Consider the following 18,034-nt stretch of genomic DNA (forward strand, 5'->3'; position numbering starts at 1 on the left):
TTCTCCATTCTTTCAGGTAAGTCCTAAAGTTATTTTTGAAGCCTATTTCTCTGATAATTGACAACTTAAAGTGTATTTATTCAACTAATACTTACTGAGCATCTCAAAATGTACCAGCCACTCTGCTGTACTCCAGAGATAGAAGAAGAAAATAGTCTCTGCCCTTGAAGAGGTCATAGTCTAAAGTGAAATCAGATCTCTAGATAATGAGACTAAAACACTACAATTGCTATAAGTATGTGGAAAAAGCATTAAGAGAACAAGGACTGTTATTGCTATTCTTTTCTCCTGCTGTACTTCCAGAATATCACTTTTTAAGTTACTATAGAATTTGCTTGAGTTTATAAAGTACTCTATTAAGTGGTTTAAGAAATAATTCAAAACTTTAAGTTGAAATAGTTGTTGATTTTTCCCAGCCAGTGACTACATTTTTAGCATTATTCATTTATTATATTTGATATGCAGGTATGTAAAGTATGTTTTTAAGCCAGAGATAAAAGGTGAATATTACCTGGCAGAGCCTTCTGAGTTGGTTCCAAAAGAAAATACAAGTCCTTTGGTTTTCTATGAAGGTGGGGAAATATATAGGAGAAGGAGAATAGGTTGAGGTTTGAATAACTTACACACTTATTCTGGGCCTATCTCTAACTTGCTGAGTTTTTTATACTGGTTACGTAATGTCTGGATAGTAGGATATTTTTACCTATCAAAACATAGTGATAAAAGAATGGGCAGTTATTGGTTAGTGTTTATGAAGAACTTAGAGTTCTTTGGAAAAACTATAAATACACAGAAGTAGATAGTGAGGAAGTAACATCAGTTTGCTGATTCCTCAGCTGGGTAGCTCTGGGTAGCCCAGATAAGTTTAGGTATTACAGAATTTGCTAGGGACATTTAAATCCCCCTTTCAGTCAGCTTACCCACTTTTTTTTAGGGTCTTGGGTATAAATTTATGTAGGAAAAACATGTCTTGTACTGAGAGGCATGGCCCTAGACTGGATTTTGGCATTTTAAGGTTTAGTTTGAGACTCATAATCATAGAACATATGAACCATATGGATTCACAAGATACATTCTTCTATTTGCAGTAATAAAATTTGGATTTTTTTTTAACTTGGGTTCTTTATTTCCATTATTTCTTTTTTCAACAAGCATGTACTAAATATTTCCTATGTGTAAGTTACTTTGCAGAATTTAATGGGAATATCAGGTCCTATAACACTACCCTCAGGCAACATGCAAAGATAAGGAACCACTTAAATTACTTATCAGCTCTGTCAGTACTCTTCTTTGAAGTATATTACTTATAATTTTATACCCTTTGGGGAAATGTGGTATTTTGCTTTAATTTCCTAAGATAATGTATTTTGGGAATCTAGGAACAGCTGTGTAATTTATAAAGAACTTTAAGCTTAGTGGTCTCTAAAAAAAATAATTTCACTGATTTTGAACTCTGATAAAAAAAATTCAAAATTAAATACTTAGTATCTACTGAAGGACATTCCAAGATTGTTTAGACACTATTTTATATTCAGAGAATTTACAATTTAGTCATTTGTTGTTGCACCAGTAATAAAAATTGATAAAGAATTCTCTGCTATTTGCTGGTAATGTTTTTTAAGACTTTGTACTAATTTAGGGGCACCTGGGTGGCTCAGTCAGGTAAGCATCTGACTTCAGCTCAGGTCATGATCTCATGGTTCGTGGGTTCAAGCCCCGTGTAGGACTCTGTGCTGACAGCCAGCTCAGAGCCTGGAGCCTGTTTCAGATTCTGTATCTCCCTCTCTCTCTGACCCTCCCCTGCTCATGCTGTCTCTCTCTCTCAGAAATAAACAAAACATTTTTTGAAAAAAAGGCTTTGTACTAATTTGTTAATTGTAATGCAGCATTTTCAAATTTGCTTGAAGGTTTGTTAACATCTGTATTCTCTAATGCAAACTGCTGTCTTTTTTCATTGCTTAATTCTCACAGCAATTGCAATAAAATAGCAAGATGAATGGATTAAAAATATAAGGGAAATTATGATATTCAAGATATCCAGTAAGGATTAACCACATATTCCCTTGACTTCTTAAATTTTAATCTGAGAAAATAAGTTTTTGATCAATATAATTTTATAATTCATACTCATTCCTTTAATTTTCAGAGTGTCTTAGTCTAGCTACTGCCTTTGTCATTTTATACCCTAAATATAAGTTCAAAAATGGTTTAATTTAAAAGACACGAAATCTTAACATTTTTTAAGTTAGCAGGTATTTTTATACAGTAATATAGAACCCATTTTGTCATTTGTGCTTTTTTTGTTGCTGCCATTAAGGACTGAATTCTAAATTACCATTTTTTTCCTAACTGAAGGACCAAGAGTTGAATTATTAACTGAAATTTCTTTAATTAAAATGACTTTTTAAATTTTACAGTGTTTTAAGTCAGTGATGTTTATAATGATTATTACTGTATTGTTGAAGCCAGTTTTTAGCTCGCAAATAACATGCTCAATACCTGGGGAATAGCAATAGGGCAGTCCATATCTATATGTAATTCTTAATGGACAGTAGATGTATGTACATGTCTGCCAGTAACTATAAGGCTGACTGACTTTTATGTCCGCAGACTGAGAACTATGAGCAGAGAATACGTGAGCAACAGGAACAGCTGTCACTTCAACAAGCTATTATTGACAAGCTGAAATCACAGTTACTGCTTGTGAATTCCAGTCAAGGTATATTCATATTTATTTTTTACGTATTTCTTAAACCTCCTGAAGAACAGAAAGGTGGAAATCAAGTTTCTCTATTTTATTTCTCCATTGTTTCTCAGTAGTTCTGATATTTTAATGATTGTGGTGCAGTTACATACCTATAGTAATGAAATGAATACTTGGCCAGAGTATGGGAAAATGAACATTCACATATACTATATTGTATAACTCTATGTCGATAAAACTTCTTAGAGGGAAATTTGCCAGTAAGCAATGAAAGCTTTCTTAAATGTCTGTGCCTTTTAAACAAAAAATTCAAGTCCTAACCATATGCCATCAGAAAATATTTGTTTAAATACTCAAAGGTATTTAAATACTCAAAGGTATGTAGGAATGCTTATCACAGTATAACTTCTAATAATGAAAAGTAGATATAATGAAATGTTCAACAGTTAATTACAGTCATTCATATAATGAATAGCTATGTAGCTGAGAAAAGTGATGATAATAGATGTTAACTTACTAACACGAGACATGTTCATTATATATAGAAAAGAACAAACCAGCATAAAAAGATATATATAATCTTATTTTTTGTGTGCAAAAAAAGATTCTTGTGTGAATTTATATGTATTGGAAAAGAAAAATGGTGATAAAATATGAACCAAAATGTTGACAGGAATAATTCACAGGTCATAAAAGTTGTGGGCACCTTTTATTTATTTATTTATTTATTTATTTATTTATTTATTTATTTATGGCATGTTTGCATTTTCTAATTTTCCTATAATAAGTATGGAGTAGTTACACAAATAATTATCTTAAACAAGAAATGCATACCTAAAAATATGGCTTACTAAAAGTTTAATTGCTGTTGTTGATGGTAAACCACAAAGAGCTTCTCATTTTCTATATTCTACATATTTTCATACCACTGATTTGGGGAGTATAGGAGTTTTGTGGGAATGAAAAAAAACCTAAATGGGCAAATTTAAATTGTCAAAGTAATTATCTGAACAATTTCTGAAACTCATAGTTTAAAATTTCTTTAAAATTAGGGTTTCTGATTTGTTTTTATTTTTCCAGCTGATACCAAAAACAGGGATATCCTACTTATATCCAAGAGGTTTTTTTGTCTTGCAGATAACAGTTTTGGCTATGTTCCTCTGCTTGAAGACAGTGAAGCAAGGAAGAATAATTTGATTCTTGATCAGCCACATGATAAAGTAAAATCAGGAATACCAAGAGAAAAAGAATTAAAGGTAGACCGCATTGCTGGCATATTCTCTAAAGAAAATAAAAATGATGGGGCACCTGGGTAGCTCAGTCTGTTGAGCGTCCGACTTTGGCTCGGGTCATGATCTCGCGGTTTGTCAGTTTGGGCCCCACGTCGGGCTCTGTGCTGACAGCTCAGAGCTGGGACCTGCTTCAGATTCTGTGTTTCCCTCTCTCTCTCTCTCTGCCTCTCCCCTACTTGCTCGCTCTCTCTCTCTCTCTCTCTCAATTATAAGCATTGAAAAAAAATTTTTAAGAAAAAAGAAAATAAGAAATTGGGTTCCACTGATTTACTGAATTATTCAGTCAGTATTCTATCGAATTTGGGTGGGCAAGAGCCAGGGAGAACGTGGAGATATTTTTCCTTCCTACCATTGCTTCAAAAACCAACATTCACATAACATAACACATAACACATCTTCTTTGCTTTGTTCTCCGGAGGTAGATCCACCACTGGAATTCTAAACAGAAATTCTGTATATACACAAACCAATGACTTACATGTTTCAAATAGAAGGACTGTGTCCAGGTAAAATAAAGCCTTATGTTTCATGTTTCCTAGTATTCTTTTTTCTATATACAAAGAAATAAAACATTTAACTAAGCTAGATAGTAAGGCACAGATGATTCTGGATTAGAAAATAACATAATATTTTTTCTTCAATTGCCTGTGCTTAATTTTTTAAAAAATTCACCTAACCAGTTAAGCAAAAGCCTTCACTGAAACAATATAAAAAGGAACATTCCATATCTCTGCAAGGAGACATGTATAAAGATGTTGGTTAGAAACAAATTAAACATCCATCAGTAGCAGAAATGTACACCTTTACATGAAACACTTTAGAAAAACTAAAATTAACTAGATATTTATATATCAGTATGCCTAGATTTCAGAAACAATGTTGAACAAAAATGGAAATTATAAAATGATAAAATGGGAATGAATTATATAAATTTTTTCAAATTTAAAATATGGCACTGTTTCTAAAAACACAAGGATGTAGTAAAAGTATAAAAACATGGACAAGAAAGTTCCACAACTTTCTTAGAAAAATGATCACTCTGCAGTTGGGAAGAGAAGAGTCTCTGATTCTGGGAAGGGATTAAAGAGAGCTTCAGTTGTATCTATAACTTTTTTTTTAAAGAAAACTGCTGAAGTGAAATGTTAACACTTGCTAAATCAAGTTAGTGGGTATATGGGTGTATATTATTTTCCATGTTTTTACGAATCATTGAAATGTGTGTTTAAAAAGGAATTTTTTAATGAGTTAGGTTTTAGAAGGATGAAACAGCTTTTGAATAAAATAAGATCTCCTAGCTAATCAAGACTCAACATCCACAAGACCAATTAAGTCAAGAATGCTATATTTCTCTCTTTTCTTCTAAATACGGTAGAAGATTTTAGCTTTGTGTGCCAAGGTTATTCAGTTTTCCATCCTGTATCTGAGACTGTCTTAATTTGTGTTTATTTAACATCATACATAAGAAATCCAATTTAAATACTTTTCTATATATAAAAATTTTAGAATGAGAAGTTCTCTAATGTATCTCCCCTATCATTTTTTAAAAATAAATTTTATTTTTTTATTTGAATCATTCGGCTCTCTTCTCCCCCATTCCAATTTCCATTTATCTAAAAATGCTGATAAACACAAGAAACTCTGGCACTAGAATATGTTTATTTTGCAAAAGACAGAATTTAGAAGCAGTGATTCTGACTTCTGAAATACAATTTTATGACTGGCTCTATTATAGTACATTATAAAATAATTGAACTACTGTGAAATGGTAACACATAAACTTAGTGCTTAAGTAAACAATATTTACATTTTATTTTCATGTTTGGGGGACTTTTTTTATTTTAAAAAATAATATTTAAATATTTAATATTTATTTAGTTTTGAGAGAGAGAGCGTGTATGAATGGGGAGAGGCAGAGAGGGAGACACAGAATCTAAAGCAGGCTCTAGGCTCTGACCTGTTAGCACAGAGCCTGCCGCAGGGCTTGAACTCAGGAACTGCAAGATCATGACCTGAGCCGAAGCTGGTTGCTTAAAACAACTGAGTCACCCAGGTGCCCCTTGTTTTGGGGACTTTGAAATGTTATTATTTATCATCAGTTTTTAATCAAAATTCCTATATTCCATTATAACATTTCTTTGAAGATAATAAAATATCTCTAGTTGAAAATATACAGAAGGCAATTTTGAAAATATAATCTTGGTTAGAACAAACAGGATGTTATAAAAAAGGCTCTTACATATGTAAGCAATTTCATTTATTTTATATTTTGGTAATTTGTCATTGTTTATGAAAGTTTCAGGGTTTATTTTTGAGTCAGTGAGTGTCCAGCGGGAACGTTCCACGGAATTCTTTTTTAAATTATATTTGTTTTATTTTTATAAGATGTCTTTTGTCTATAAAACATATACTATCTGGATACCGGGGCTAACACTTAATGTCAGAAATTATGTCCAGAAATTATGTCAGAGACGGCTTATTTCCAAAGAATTTAATAATATTGCACAATTGTAACTTTATTTGTAAACAGACAATAGAGGAAAAAATAAAATGAGAAATCTAAATCTAGTGAGTTCTCTTAATGATCTTTACTAATAGGGGAAACACTTATCTGACAGCCATATATTTAATACTTGGAATAGCTCATCAACTCAGTCTTATACTGTAACTATTTAATAAAAATAAATATTAACTCATATTTCAGGTTTCTCATCGTTTTTTATCTACAAAGTGCTAATGAGCACCAAACATGTAACAGATTAAAAAGAAGAGGAAATATATTCTGAAGGAAAGAAGGAATTGGATTTATTGAATATTTGAGAGCTGGCTGTATATTGTAAAAAATTAGTCCTCATTTAGAAAAACACTGGCCAATTAAGCAGTTGAAATTAAAATCTTTTCAATTTGCATATATATTGATCTGTACATATTGAGCTATAATTAAATTCAGTTTTAGTTAATACAAGTGAAATCCTTTCCTAAAGAACTTCGATTTTGGATATATCAGGGTTTTTCAAAATTGAAAAATTTTATATTGATTTCAGTTGCAGTTTTGTAAAAGTATGCATGGATGTGTAGAAACTGGAAGGCAGTATGTACAAATGGCTAAGATAATGGTACAGTTTATTTTAAAATTTTTGTTGTTTTACATTTATTTTTGAGAGACAGAGTGAGACAGAGCATGAGCGGGAGAGGAGCAGAGAGAGAAGGAGACACAATCCAAAGCAGGCTCCAGGCTCTGAGCTGTCAGCATAGAGCCCGACACAGGGCTCGATTATGACCTGAGCCGAAGTTGGACACTTAACCGACTAAGCTGCCCAGGTGTCCCCAGTTCATTTTTTTCTATGTCCAATATACTTTTATATTATTAGTCTTTTTAAACTCTAAACAATTTCTAGAAATCACATTCCCAATCAGTTGGCCTAGACTTTGTAATGAATAAGTTAATAGAAATGCTTTGAACCAATAACACAAGAAAGCTACTACTGACCATCCACAGCCCTTTCCTCCTTTGGTTTGGTGAGTTGTGTGAGGATTTGTTTTCTTTTGACTATTTATTTTTGTTCAGGATTTGGTTAGGATGGCATTATGGCATTATGGCAAATGATAACTAAAGCTGCCTTGGAAAATGAGACAAAGAGTGGAGGAAAAGGGTATTTGAGGGGAAAGAAGCCCTTTTAGAAAATTTTATTTGAGAAACACGAAATTTGTAGTTCAGCCTGTTTGTGATACTCCTCCACAAAGAACATGCAAGAGTTCTTTGACTTCTAAAAGGACATGAAGAAGTCAAGACGGCAGAGCTTGTATAATTGGATGACCCTTAGTACTCTGCTTTAGTTTAGAGGCATTAAAGAAAATGTACTCAGTTTAGTGGAAAACCTGAGCTTTACTTCTTATATACCACTATAGTTTGCACAGTCTTTCTTGAGGAGATAACGATTTTGGCAAAGGGGTCATTGCATTATCTATCATACAACAAACAAAGTACCCCAAATTTTATACACAAACTTAACAACTTAAAACAACAAATATTTATTATTTCAGTTTCTGTGGGTCAGAAATTTGGAAGTGTCTTACCTAAGTGGTTCTGGTTCAAGATCTCATATGATTGAAGTCAGGGTATGGCAAGGGCCTCAGTCATCTGAAGGCTTGGCATGGTTGGAGGATCCACTAAGATGGCTCACTCACATAACTGTTAGCAGGAGACCTCTCCATGGCCTTTCCTCACAACTTGGCCAGAGACTTCCTCAGAGTAAGAAGGTAAGAGGTCCAAGAGAAGAGAGCAACAAGGAAACCACAGTGCTTTATATGATCTAGTTCCTAAAAGTCACATACCTTTACTTCCACTTTATTCTGCTCATTAGAAATAAGTCACAAAGTGCTTCAGAGGCAAGGAAATACGCTCCTCTTCTTAAAAGGAAGAGTACCGGAGATTTTGTACATGTATTTTATTTTTTTAATGTTTATTTTTGAGAGAGATAGAGTGTGAGCAGGTGAGGGGCAGAGGGAGAGGGAAATACAGAATCAGAAGCCGGTTCAAACTCACAAACCATGAGATCATAACCTGAGCTGAAGTTGGATGCTTAACTGACTGAGCCACCTAGGTGCCCCTGTACATATATCACAGGATTGTAGATTGTGACATACAGAGAGGGTACCATAGATCAGGGGTATGAGGTGTAATATTTGATTTATATGATAAATACTAATGAAAAATAGAGGGCCTTGACAGAATTTAACAGTAAATTCAACTTCCTGAATCCTACCACCGTTAATCTCAGAAGAAAGAAATATCATAGCTTCTCATCTTAACAATTTCAAAAATTCTAACATGAATGTAAACTTTCCAGAGAATAGTTGAGCAGTTATTTTATAGAACCAAGAAACTATTTCCTGCTGTTTCTTTTTTTATAACCAGTTTTGAAAATCGAAAATATTTATATGTAGAAAATCAAATAACACAAAAATACATACACTTATTCTTGACAAAACTACTATCTCTTGTTTATAGAACACCATTGTCAGACACAGTAACATATGTCATGAGAGCAGTTATTTAAATAACAAATTGTGTTTCTTAATGTAGATATAAATTGGCATTGTTTAACTCCCTTTTTTAAAAACCAGGATTGTAATATACTGTCATTTTTAAGATCTTGGAAATAAGAGATTTTTATAATAACTGCTTTTGAGAGGCACTTCAGCTGCCAAACTAAATACTATCCTAGGTGTCCAGGATTTAACAAAAATTGTTTGCCCTGATCCTTCTATCCTACAGTATTTTTGTGGAAGTTATACAGAAGTCTAGATAGAGTGTTTGGATGCAAGAAAATATATAGGAAGTGATTTGGTGATACTGGTAAATTTTCTTCACTCATTCAGTGACTGAACTGCTATGCACCTGACAGTGCCAGCCACTAGAAGAACAAAGAAATACTGTCGATGCCCTCTGGCATAAAGTCTTGATTTAATAACCCAAATCGACATTACTGAAGTCACTTCAGATTCTAGGATCCAGGATACAAAGTGTAATACGAGTTTATTTGAACTTCTATTTTTTAAAATAGAAAATCATGCGTTCAAAGAGCTGATTTTATGCTTTGTTTCTGATTTTATGTATATATTTCTAACTTGTTCTTTATATATGTCTTTTTTCATCTGCATTACATGCTTTAAGCAAAAGTGTAAAAATACAAAGAATGCAGTTGTTACTGAAAGATGCCAGTTAGACAGTTGGCCCTTCCCTAATTTTCGCCATCATTGTGAGTAGATCAGTAGATAGACGGTAGCTTTGAGGAGCAGCAAAGATTTTGTGGGTTTTGAAGACTAAAACAGTGCTGTAGCTGTGGAGCTGCCATCAGTGCTAATGTTAAGGAAATAAGATGTGCTGTACCTGGTAATTCTAGTAAATATAGAGGCTGACATGTCTGAAGAAAGCTGATGTCTAAAAATTCACTTGTCAATCACTTAGACAAGAAGTATTTGTTGAACTCCTTCTGTTTTGCTAGTCATTGACAGGAGAACAAAAAAAAAAAGGAATAAGACAAGATCCATCTCCTTTAAGGAGCCATCCATCTCCTTTAGTCTGATTGGAGAAACAAAGATTTGGAGCCCCAAAGCAATTAGCAAACATTGTAAGTCAATGTGAAGTCTTAATTATATGATAAAATGAAATGCTAATTATAATTTTATGGTACAGATAAAACATATAGGACCTTAATTTAAAAATAAATTCCCAGTGAGCTAAAGGTAGGCTTGAGCAAGGGATCAGCATTTAGTTCAAGTAGAGAAAAGAAAACATCTTATATGCCTGTGTTTTGGTAATGTGTACACAGATAGGAAAACCTAATTTTCTGCAAGATTTTAATGGGAAAAGAATAATCTGTACAGAGCCAAAATTATTCCAGGCCACTTTGGAGAACATTATGTAAACTGAAGCTGGCGCACCTGGCTGACTTAGTAAAGTGTGTAACTCTTGATCTTAGGGTCATGAGTTCACAGCCCACACTGGTTGCAGGATTATATACATACATACATAACTGAAAGCTAAAACTGACTATTTTGAAAGATGAATTTCATTTACTATAACTTTTTAAGTTTATTTTCATAGAGTGAGAGCACACGCAAGCAGGGGAGGGACAGAGAGAGGGAAAGAGAATCCCAAGCAGGTTCTGCACTGTCAGCTCAGAGCCCAACACTGGGCTCAAATTCACAAACTGTGAGATCATGGCCTGAGCCGAAATCAGGAGTCAAGACGCTTATCCAACTGAGCTACCCAGGTGCCCCTACTATAACCTTTTTAAAATGACCTAATCATGGCTTCAGAGGACAGAATGCTCCCTACCATTTTGTTACCTTATTCTGTAGACGGTCCTTCAGTGAGAGGCAGTGGTGTGTTCCTCCAGTTGTTATGTATGACAGTTCAGCAGACAGTGCATGAACTTTAATGCTGCTCTGTTTTCTGAACTTCTGTAGCTTATAGAATACTGGCCTCACAAGTCTAGGTCTTGGATGATATCCCCATCCGTGCAGTGTTCATTTGTCATATACTATGGATTTCAGATGCAGCTCCCACTTAGGGAGTTTTATCTGAGTTTAGGCCCCCTATAGTTTCTCACTTTTTTTTTAATGTTTAGTTATTTTGAGAGAGAGAGAGAATGTGTTCACACAAGCACATGCAAGTGCAGGGGAGGGGCAAAAGAGAGGGAGAGAATCCCAAGCAGGCTTCCCTGCTGTCAGTGCAGAGATGCAAGGCTTGATCTCATACAACCATTGAGATCATAACCTGAGCTGAGATCAAGAGTTGGACTCTTAATCAACTGAGCCATCCAGGTGCCCCAGGTTTTTCTTTTTTCTATTGCAGGTCTTTTCAACTATGTTTATTTGTTTGTCAAGTTGCCATATAGTGTCCAAGTGCCTGGTTTTATATGCATTATAAAAGCTTTATAATAGCCTATCATATTATGAATAACTTGCTACATGTTACTGTCAATACATATAGCAATTTTTGTGAAAGTGTAGCTGATAAAGCCTCTCATCTGTAATTTTGAATACTGCTCTAACAACAAAACCGTAATATGAAACCACTTAAGTTTTGCAAGAAGAGCTCTTACAATAGAACTCAAAGCCTTTTCCCCCTTCCATTAGTAGTTTACTATCTTTAGCCATTAATAATTTGTGTTTTTTAATCCAGAAGGTATATAGAAACCTTTTCAGCTTTTTCTTCTCTTATTTGTTCATATGGATATAGTCCTATTCAAATACCTTATTTTACCTTGCATATATCTGTTACATAGGCAGACACTGCTATATTTAGAAATTTTTATTTTAGTCCATTAAAAACTGCAATACCAATCTGTATCATGTACCAAACTGATTTAAAATATACATATTTACTGGGGGGAAAAATAGGCTGTCATATATAGGTATATGATAAATATTTTTTTCATCATTTGAATGAAAGTTAGAAATTAGACCATTAGTCAAGATATGTAACCATCAAGTGATTTCTGCGGCAAAAGTCAAGTTTGGTTTACATCGTCTAAACACTACCTTTTCGAAGAGAGGAACTTGAAATAAATTCACTTATGTTCACTACTCAACTTTGTTAGAAAAAGCGGTTGTATTTTAATGCTCAAACTTCTCTTTTTACCACCTTTTATTAGATTAAAATAGTGATTATACCTTCTATACAATGGCACATGCCAACCTAGGCTGAGGCTAACATAGGCTTGGAGAAATGTGTGTGAGCACCCTGTCTTCTCAGAGCAAATGTCCTATTCTCCCTAATTTTGTTTCTAGAGACTGGATTGAATATACTTCTTTCAAAGTATAACACTTCCGTATTACTCCTCTTTGAATTTTTTTTAATGTTTTATTTATTTCTGAGAGAGAGACAGCGTGAGCAAGGGAGGGTCAGAGAGAGAGGGAGATACAGAATCTGAAACAGGCTCTAGGCTCTGAGCTAGCTGTCAGCACAGAGCCCCATGTGGCGCTCAAACCCAAGAACCGTGAGATCATGACCTGAGCCAAAGTCAGATGTTTAACCGAGTGAGCCACCCAAGAACCCCTGTATTACTCCTCTTTGGAGACTGGTTTTTGTTTATAGATTCTTTGGTAGAATAATAACTAGAAGGAAGAAAAATCATCTTCAGTCAGCTCAATCATTAAAGTTCAGAGTTTTTTCCCAAAGTGTTATAATAAATATATCACAGATTTTAAGAAACAAAAAAATACATATTGATATCCAAAACATTCAATGTTTACATTGAAACTTCTGTTGCAGTTTTGATTGTTTACAAATCTGAAATATTAATCCATCCTAACCCTTTCCTGATTTGGGTCTCTGTGTTTTAAATCAATACATCATTTTAGAGTTTCTGTTTTTAGAATACTGAAAATAATTTATAAGGGGAGAAGAAAATGAGAAGTGGCATATCACTTCTTAAATTCTCTTCCCTGGCTTCTGAGCAGATTTGATTATTTCTGGTGTGGTTTTTCTCCCCTTATTTCCCCCTATTAAACCCTTCCTCACATTTCCCATTTTTCTTTCACAAAATAGAGTTAGTATATTCTGTTCAGCCCTGATTTCTCTTGACCCAAGCATGAGAGTCCATTCTCTTGGCCTCATTAGGTTAAGACTATGCCCCTAAAACAATCTAGTTTCTCTCATATTATAATCTGTCATCCTAATTTCAAAATGTTTTGAAGACATTTGTTTTTCAACATTATAAAATGCTTTCTTGCATTTGATCTGGTGTGATCTGGTGTGTTTTTTGATTGTTTTGGTGTTTTGGTTGAATTATCTCAAGACAATCTAGTTTCATATAGATATGTAGTTGGGAAGGGAAGAATATTTTTAAAACCTTTTTAGAAATGGTAGCTGTTCTCCTTTGATACTATACCAAAATTCAATAAGTAGTAGTTTCTTTTTTTTAATTTTTAATGTTTATTATTTTTGAAAGACAGAGACAGAGCATGAGTAGGGGAGGGGCAGAGAGAGAGAGGGAGACACAGAATCTGAAACAGGCTCCAGGCTCTCAGCTGTCAGCACAGAGCCCGATGTGGGGCTGGAACCATGAACTGTGAGATCATGACCTAACCCAAAGTTGGACACTCTACCGGCTGAGCCACCCAGGTACCCCAATAAGTAGTAGTTTCTTAAGTATCAATTGCAATATAAGAACTGAAACCAGTGAACTTTTCTACTGCATGAAAAGCTAGTGGTCTCTCTTGTACTTTAGATCTGTCTGTTACCTATATGATTTTAGAGCATCAGGAATCGGTCATTTGAAAAATATTCGTTTACTGTGCTATGCAGAGCTTGCAAATATTGACTTACGATATTTAAAAATCACGTTTAACATCATCACTGATGTCATCGTAAAGTATTGGGCAATTGTCAAGCCTACACACTTCCCAAGATTTTAATTTTCACTTTCTTAAGTATTTTCATGGACAACAAATCTTGTCAGTTTTCTGTAAAGTGAGAGGCTAACTTCATTTGCTTTTGAGAATGTCTGAATAACCATAGCTTGCATGTCAGTCATTCTTTCAAGTGAAAATGGTGTTCCATGAAGAAAGTGACTAGATCAGCTTGCAACTCAAACAGCTGAACCAGTGCTTTTCCCCAAGACAACCCTTGTAGTTGTGGTGTGAAGTAGAATTCCTCTATGTGTGTTTCCTATTTTGTCTCACACTGTATTTAAAAGCTATAAACTTGTGATCAAAATTTAATAAAATTAGTAATTTTTACTGTCTCATCGAGGAGACATCTCAGGATGCCTGGGGATCTTTTTGTACTGAGTATGTGACATTAAAGTGTACAGTAACTCAGGTTTGTATCATGGCTTTGATACATTCAGGCACTAGCAGTTTTATTCACCATTGCTTTTGCATCATCAACATAAATACCAACAGAGAAAAGAAAACAACAAATAACTTCTAATAGTATGGTGGTAATAGCTGACACCATGGATGTCAGGGGCAGGGATTTGATTTTACCCTACTCACAAGCTAGTAGGTTAGCCAGTTACTGTTTCAGAGATGCTGTAAGACGACAGAAGGCTCTTGAATCAGAGAAAAAAATCTTTATTATACACAGCACATAATCAGCAAGAACATTATTATTTGCACTGGTCCCTGTGGGAGAAGGGGAAGAGTAACATGGTAAGACTCAGATGGATGCCTACATATGCAGCGGGTTGCATTAAAAGTGAGGAACGCTGAGCTCGGGAGATCTATCATTTAAAAACAATTTTTTTTTACATTTATATATTTTTGAGAGACAGAGCGCAAGTTGGGGAGGGACGGAGACAAAAGGAGACAGAATCCACAGCAGGCTCCAGGCTCTGAGCTGTCAGCACAGAGGCCAATGCGGGGCTTGACCTCACAAACCGTGAGATCATGACCTGAGCCGAAGTCAGACACTTAACCAGCTGAGTCACCCGGGTGCCCCGAGATCTGTCGTTTTATAGTAAGCAGTAAGCAGCATGCTCATTATCCAAGAGAGACATTATCTTTCATGTTTGCCCTCTGCAAACACAGTCCTCAGAAATATTCCAGGTAAAGAAAAATCCGAGCCTTGTATTCTTGGCACACACAGCAAAAATGCAAGGACACTCAAGGCCCAGACAGACTTCTTTTCCAAAAATAGATCCCTTGAAAGAATCTCAGGACTCCCAGGGATCCTAGGCCTTATTTTGAGAACCACTGTTTTTATCAGATTACAATTTTCTGTTAGAAAAAACAATTGCCTTTTTCTCAGTAAGTTACTTACTTTTACTTCTATTGAAAAAATGTCATGCTCTAAAGAATACTCTTAACCTCCCTTCAGGAACCCTTATTTCTCTATGGAAGCCACATTGCTTGTTTATCAGTCATTTTCACATTATCACATTTATTAGATAATTGTTTTATACCTTCATACTTTATTTTGTTGTTGTTGTTACATAAATTACCCATTTATTATAGGCTAACAAGTTTTCTAATGGTGGAGCTTCTGCTGATCTTTCAACTCCTTTAGTTTTCTGATGGCAGACTTGCTTGTAATGGCAGAAGTGGTGTTGGTCCAGACACCACTAGCTACAGTTTTCATGCAGGAACCACAGTGCCAGATCCCCACAGCTCATCTTTTTCTTGATTTTGCCACAGAAGGAGCACATGGATTTGGCATGCTAGCTTGTTTCAGTCTTCTTCACCATTTTTCCAAGGGAGGCACCATAATGGGTTCCCTATTTACTGGTGATTCCGACCTTCTTGGTGTGTTTAGCCATGTCACCGCAAACTAGGTCTGAGCCCAGAGAGCACATCTTTATACATTAAATCATAATACCTGTAAATTGCTCCCAGTTACTTATCTATACCTACTATATTAAGTCTAGAACAAGCTGAATTTTGACTCTAATCTGTTAAAAGATAGTGTGGTACCCAATACATTTCCTGAAGTGTCCCTCAGAACCCCAGACCTATAAATGCTGCATACTGAGTGCCCTTTCTGATACATTTTAAAGACATAAGAATGTATTATAGGATCTGAAATCAGCAGTAAGAAAACCACTTAGCGGGGCGCCTGGGTGGCTTAGTTGGTTAAGCGTCCGACTTTCGCTTAGGTCATGATCTCGCTGTTCGTGGGTTCGAGCCCCGCGTCGGGCTCTGTGCTGACTGCCAGCTCAGAGCCTGGAGCCTGTTTCAGTCTGTGACTCCCTCTCTCTCTGACCCTCCCCTGCTCACGCTGTCTCTCTCTCTCTCTCCTCTAGAAATAAATAAAACACTAAAAAAAAAAATTAAAAAAAAAAAAAAAAGAAAACCACTTAGCTTCATTTAACTGCAGAATCTCTAGCTAGCATTTTCCCCAATATTGTATTTTAACAACCTCTTACTGGATTTGTAGTCCCCTTTAGGATATTTCTAGAATTTGGTGGAGGAGAGGCAGGGAAGGCTCACCCAATTTCTCATTTGCACCTAATATGTTACACTCTCTGAATTCTGCTGCTTACTTGCTATGTTATAAAACCTGACTTTTTGGGGTGCCTGGGTGACTCAGTCAGTTAAGTGTCTGACTTCGGCTCTGGTCATGATCTCACGGTTCATGGGTTCGAGCCCTGCACCCAGCTCTATGCTGACAGATAGCTCAGAGCCTGGAGCCTGTTTCAGATTCTGTATCTCCCTCTCTGACCCTCTCCTGCTCATTATCTCTCTCTCTCTCTCTCTCTCAGAAATAAATTTAAAAAAACATTAAAAATAAAGAAATAGTGGGGGAAAGGGAGAGAGGCAAACCATGAGAGACTCTGAATGCCGAGAACAAACTGAGGACTGATGGATGTGGGGGGGAGGGGGGTGAAGGGCACAGAGGAGGGCACTTGTGGGGATGAGCTCTGGGTGTTATATGGAAACCAACTTGACAATAAACTATTTGTAAAAAAAAAAAAAAAAAGAAAAAGAAACTAAAAATACATACATATATACATACATACATACAAATCTGACTTTTTCCCTGAAAGATTTTTTTCTATCCAAGATGGATGTCTTTTGTTTTATGTCTCCCATTTTGTTTATCAGCAGTGGTATGATTTTTGTATTCCATCTCAGTTTTCATCTAAGTAATTCCGTATCAGCCATCTCGGATGGGTTGACTCAGTTCCCCTATCCCTAACTACTCTTTACTATTTACAATTAAGAACAGTATGCTTCCCTCTACATTGCACCCAGATAATGTTGCTCACTGACTTGTCCATATCCACAGAAGTGTCATGGGAAATTAACTCCTGGGTGTCCTAATAGTCACAATAATTCTTGCTTTCCTTCTTTCTGCAGCTGTTTAAACGTTCTCTCCTCCTTTTTTTCTGTGCTGCAGCCTTAGAGTCCCCATTCCTATCCCTTGCTCTTGCTTCTCCTCTTGTCCTGAGGACAAAGTGGTAACTTTTTTCTAAAGCTGAATCTCAAACTCTGCCTCTCCTACTTTTTGATAAATGTCTATTCTTTTTCGACATGAAGAAGATAATAGACCTTGGCATTTTATTGCCCTTTGTCAGACCTATAGTTTTTTTTTGTGGATTTTACTATTTCAGGAAAGCCTAACCTCACTTTCCTTAAGGTGTTACCTTGCCCTAAGATTTTTGATGCTAAGGAGAGTAGCCTTATATTTGGGAGGAAAAAAACAGGAAAATGAAGATTAGAAATAGGAACCATATTTGAGGAAAAGATAATTAGGTTATGTTTTAAAACTTGGTCTACAGTAGACAACAGAACAAATGAAAACCTATTGGATCAAAGAGATGAGAGTGGTTATCAAGAAAGAGGGTAGGCCTGAAAATACGGACTGTAGAAAATACAGACATGAGAATGAATGGTAAGTATATAATGAGAAAAGAACTGTGTACCCGTGTCTGAACCTTAGTATCCACATTTATGGCCTAGGAAGAGAGGCCAATGAAATTGTCAAACCTTACGAAGAAAACCTAAATAGCATGCTATACTGGTAGCCAAAAAATGTTTCAAGGAGGAGGATATGGTCAAAGTAGTGTGAAATACTGTCAAATGA

The 18,034-nt window shown here is 35.3% G+C and overlaps 1 protein-coding gene and 1 pseudogene across 8 annotated transcripts in view; one reads left to right on the forward strand and one right to left on the reverse strand.

Annotated features, from left to right (window-relative positions):
- The window catches only part of TANK (TRAF family member associated NFKB activator), a 96,056-nt gene that overhangs the window by 58,841 nt on the left and 19,181 nt on the right, over positions 1-18,034 (forward strand). For 7 of the 8 annotated variants that reach the window (XM_039253439.1, XM_039253438.1, XM_039253440.1 and 4 more), the window contains exons 3-4: positions 2,611-2,719; positions 3,842-3,960. In XM_039253439.1, coding sequence (XP_039109370.1) covers positions 2,611-2,719; positions 3,842-3,960 — 228 coding nt within the window. Of the gene's footprint in view, positions 1-2,610; positions 2,720-3,841; positions 3,961-6,697; positions 6,852-18,034 lie in introns of those variants that run through there. The other variant, XM_039253443.1, reaches the window with a different exon arrangement.
- Positions 15,479-15,767, reverse strand: LOC120246118 (annotated as a pseudogene).

Source organism: Hyaena hyaena, unplaced genomic scaffold (genome assembly GCF_003009895.1).
Source record: "Hyaena hyaena isolate Hyena2069 unplaced genomic scaffold, ASM300989v1 scaffold_450, whole genome shotgun sequence".
Lineage (NCBI taxonomy): Eukaryota > Metazoa > Chordata > Mammalia > Carnivora > Hyaenidae > Hyaena > Hyaena hyaena.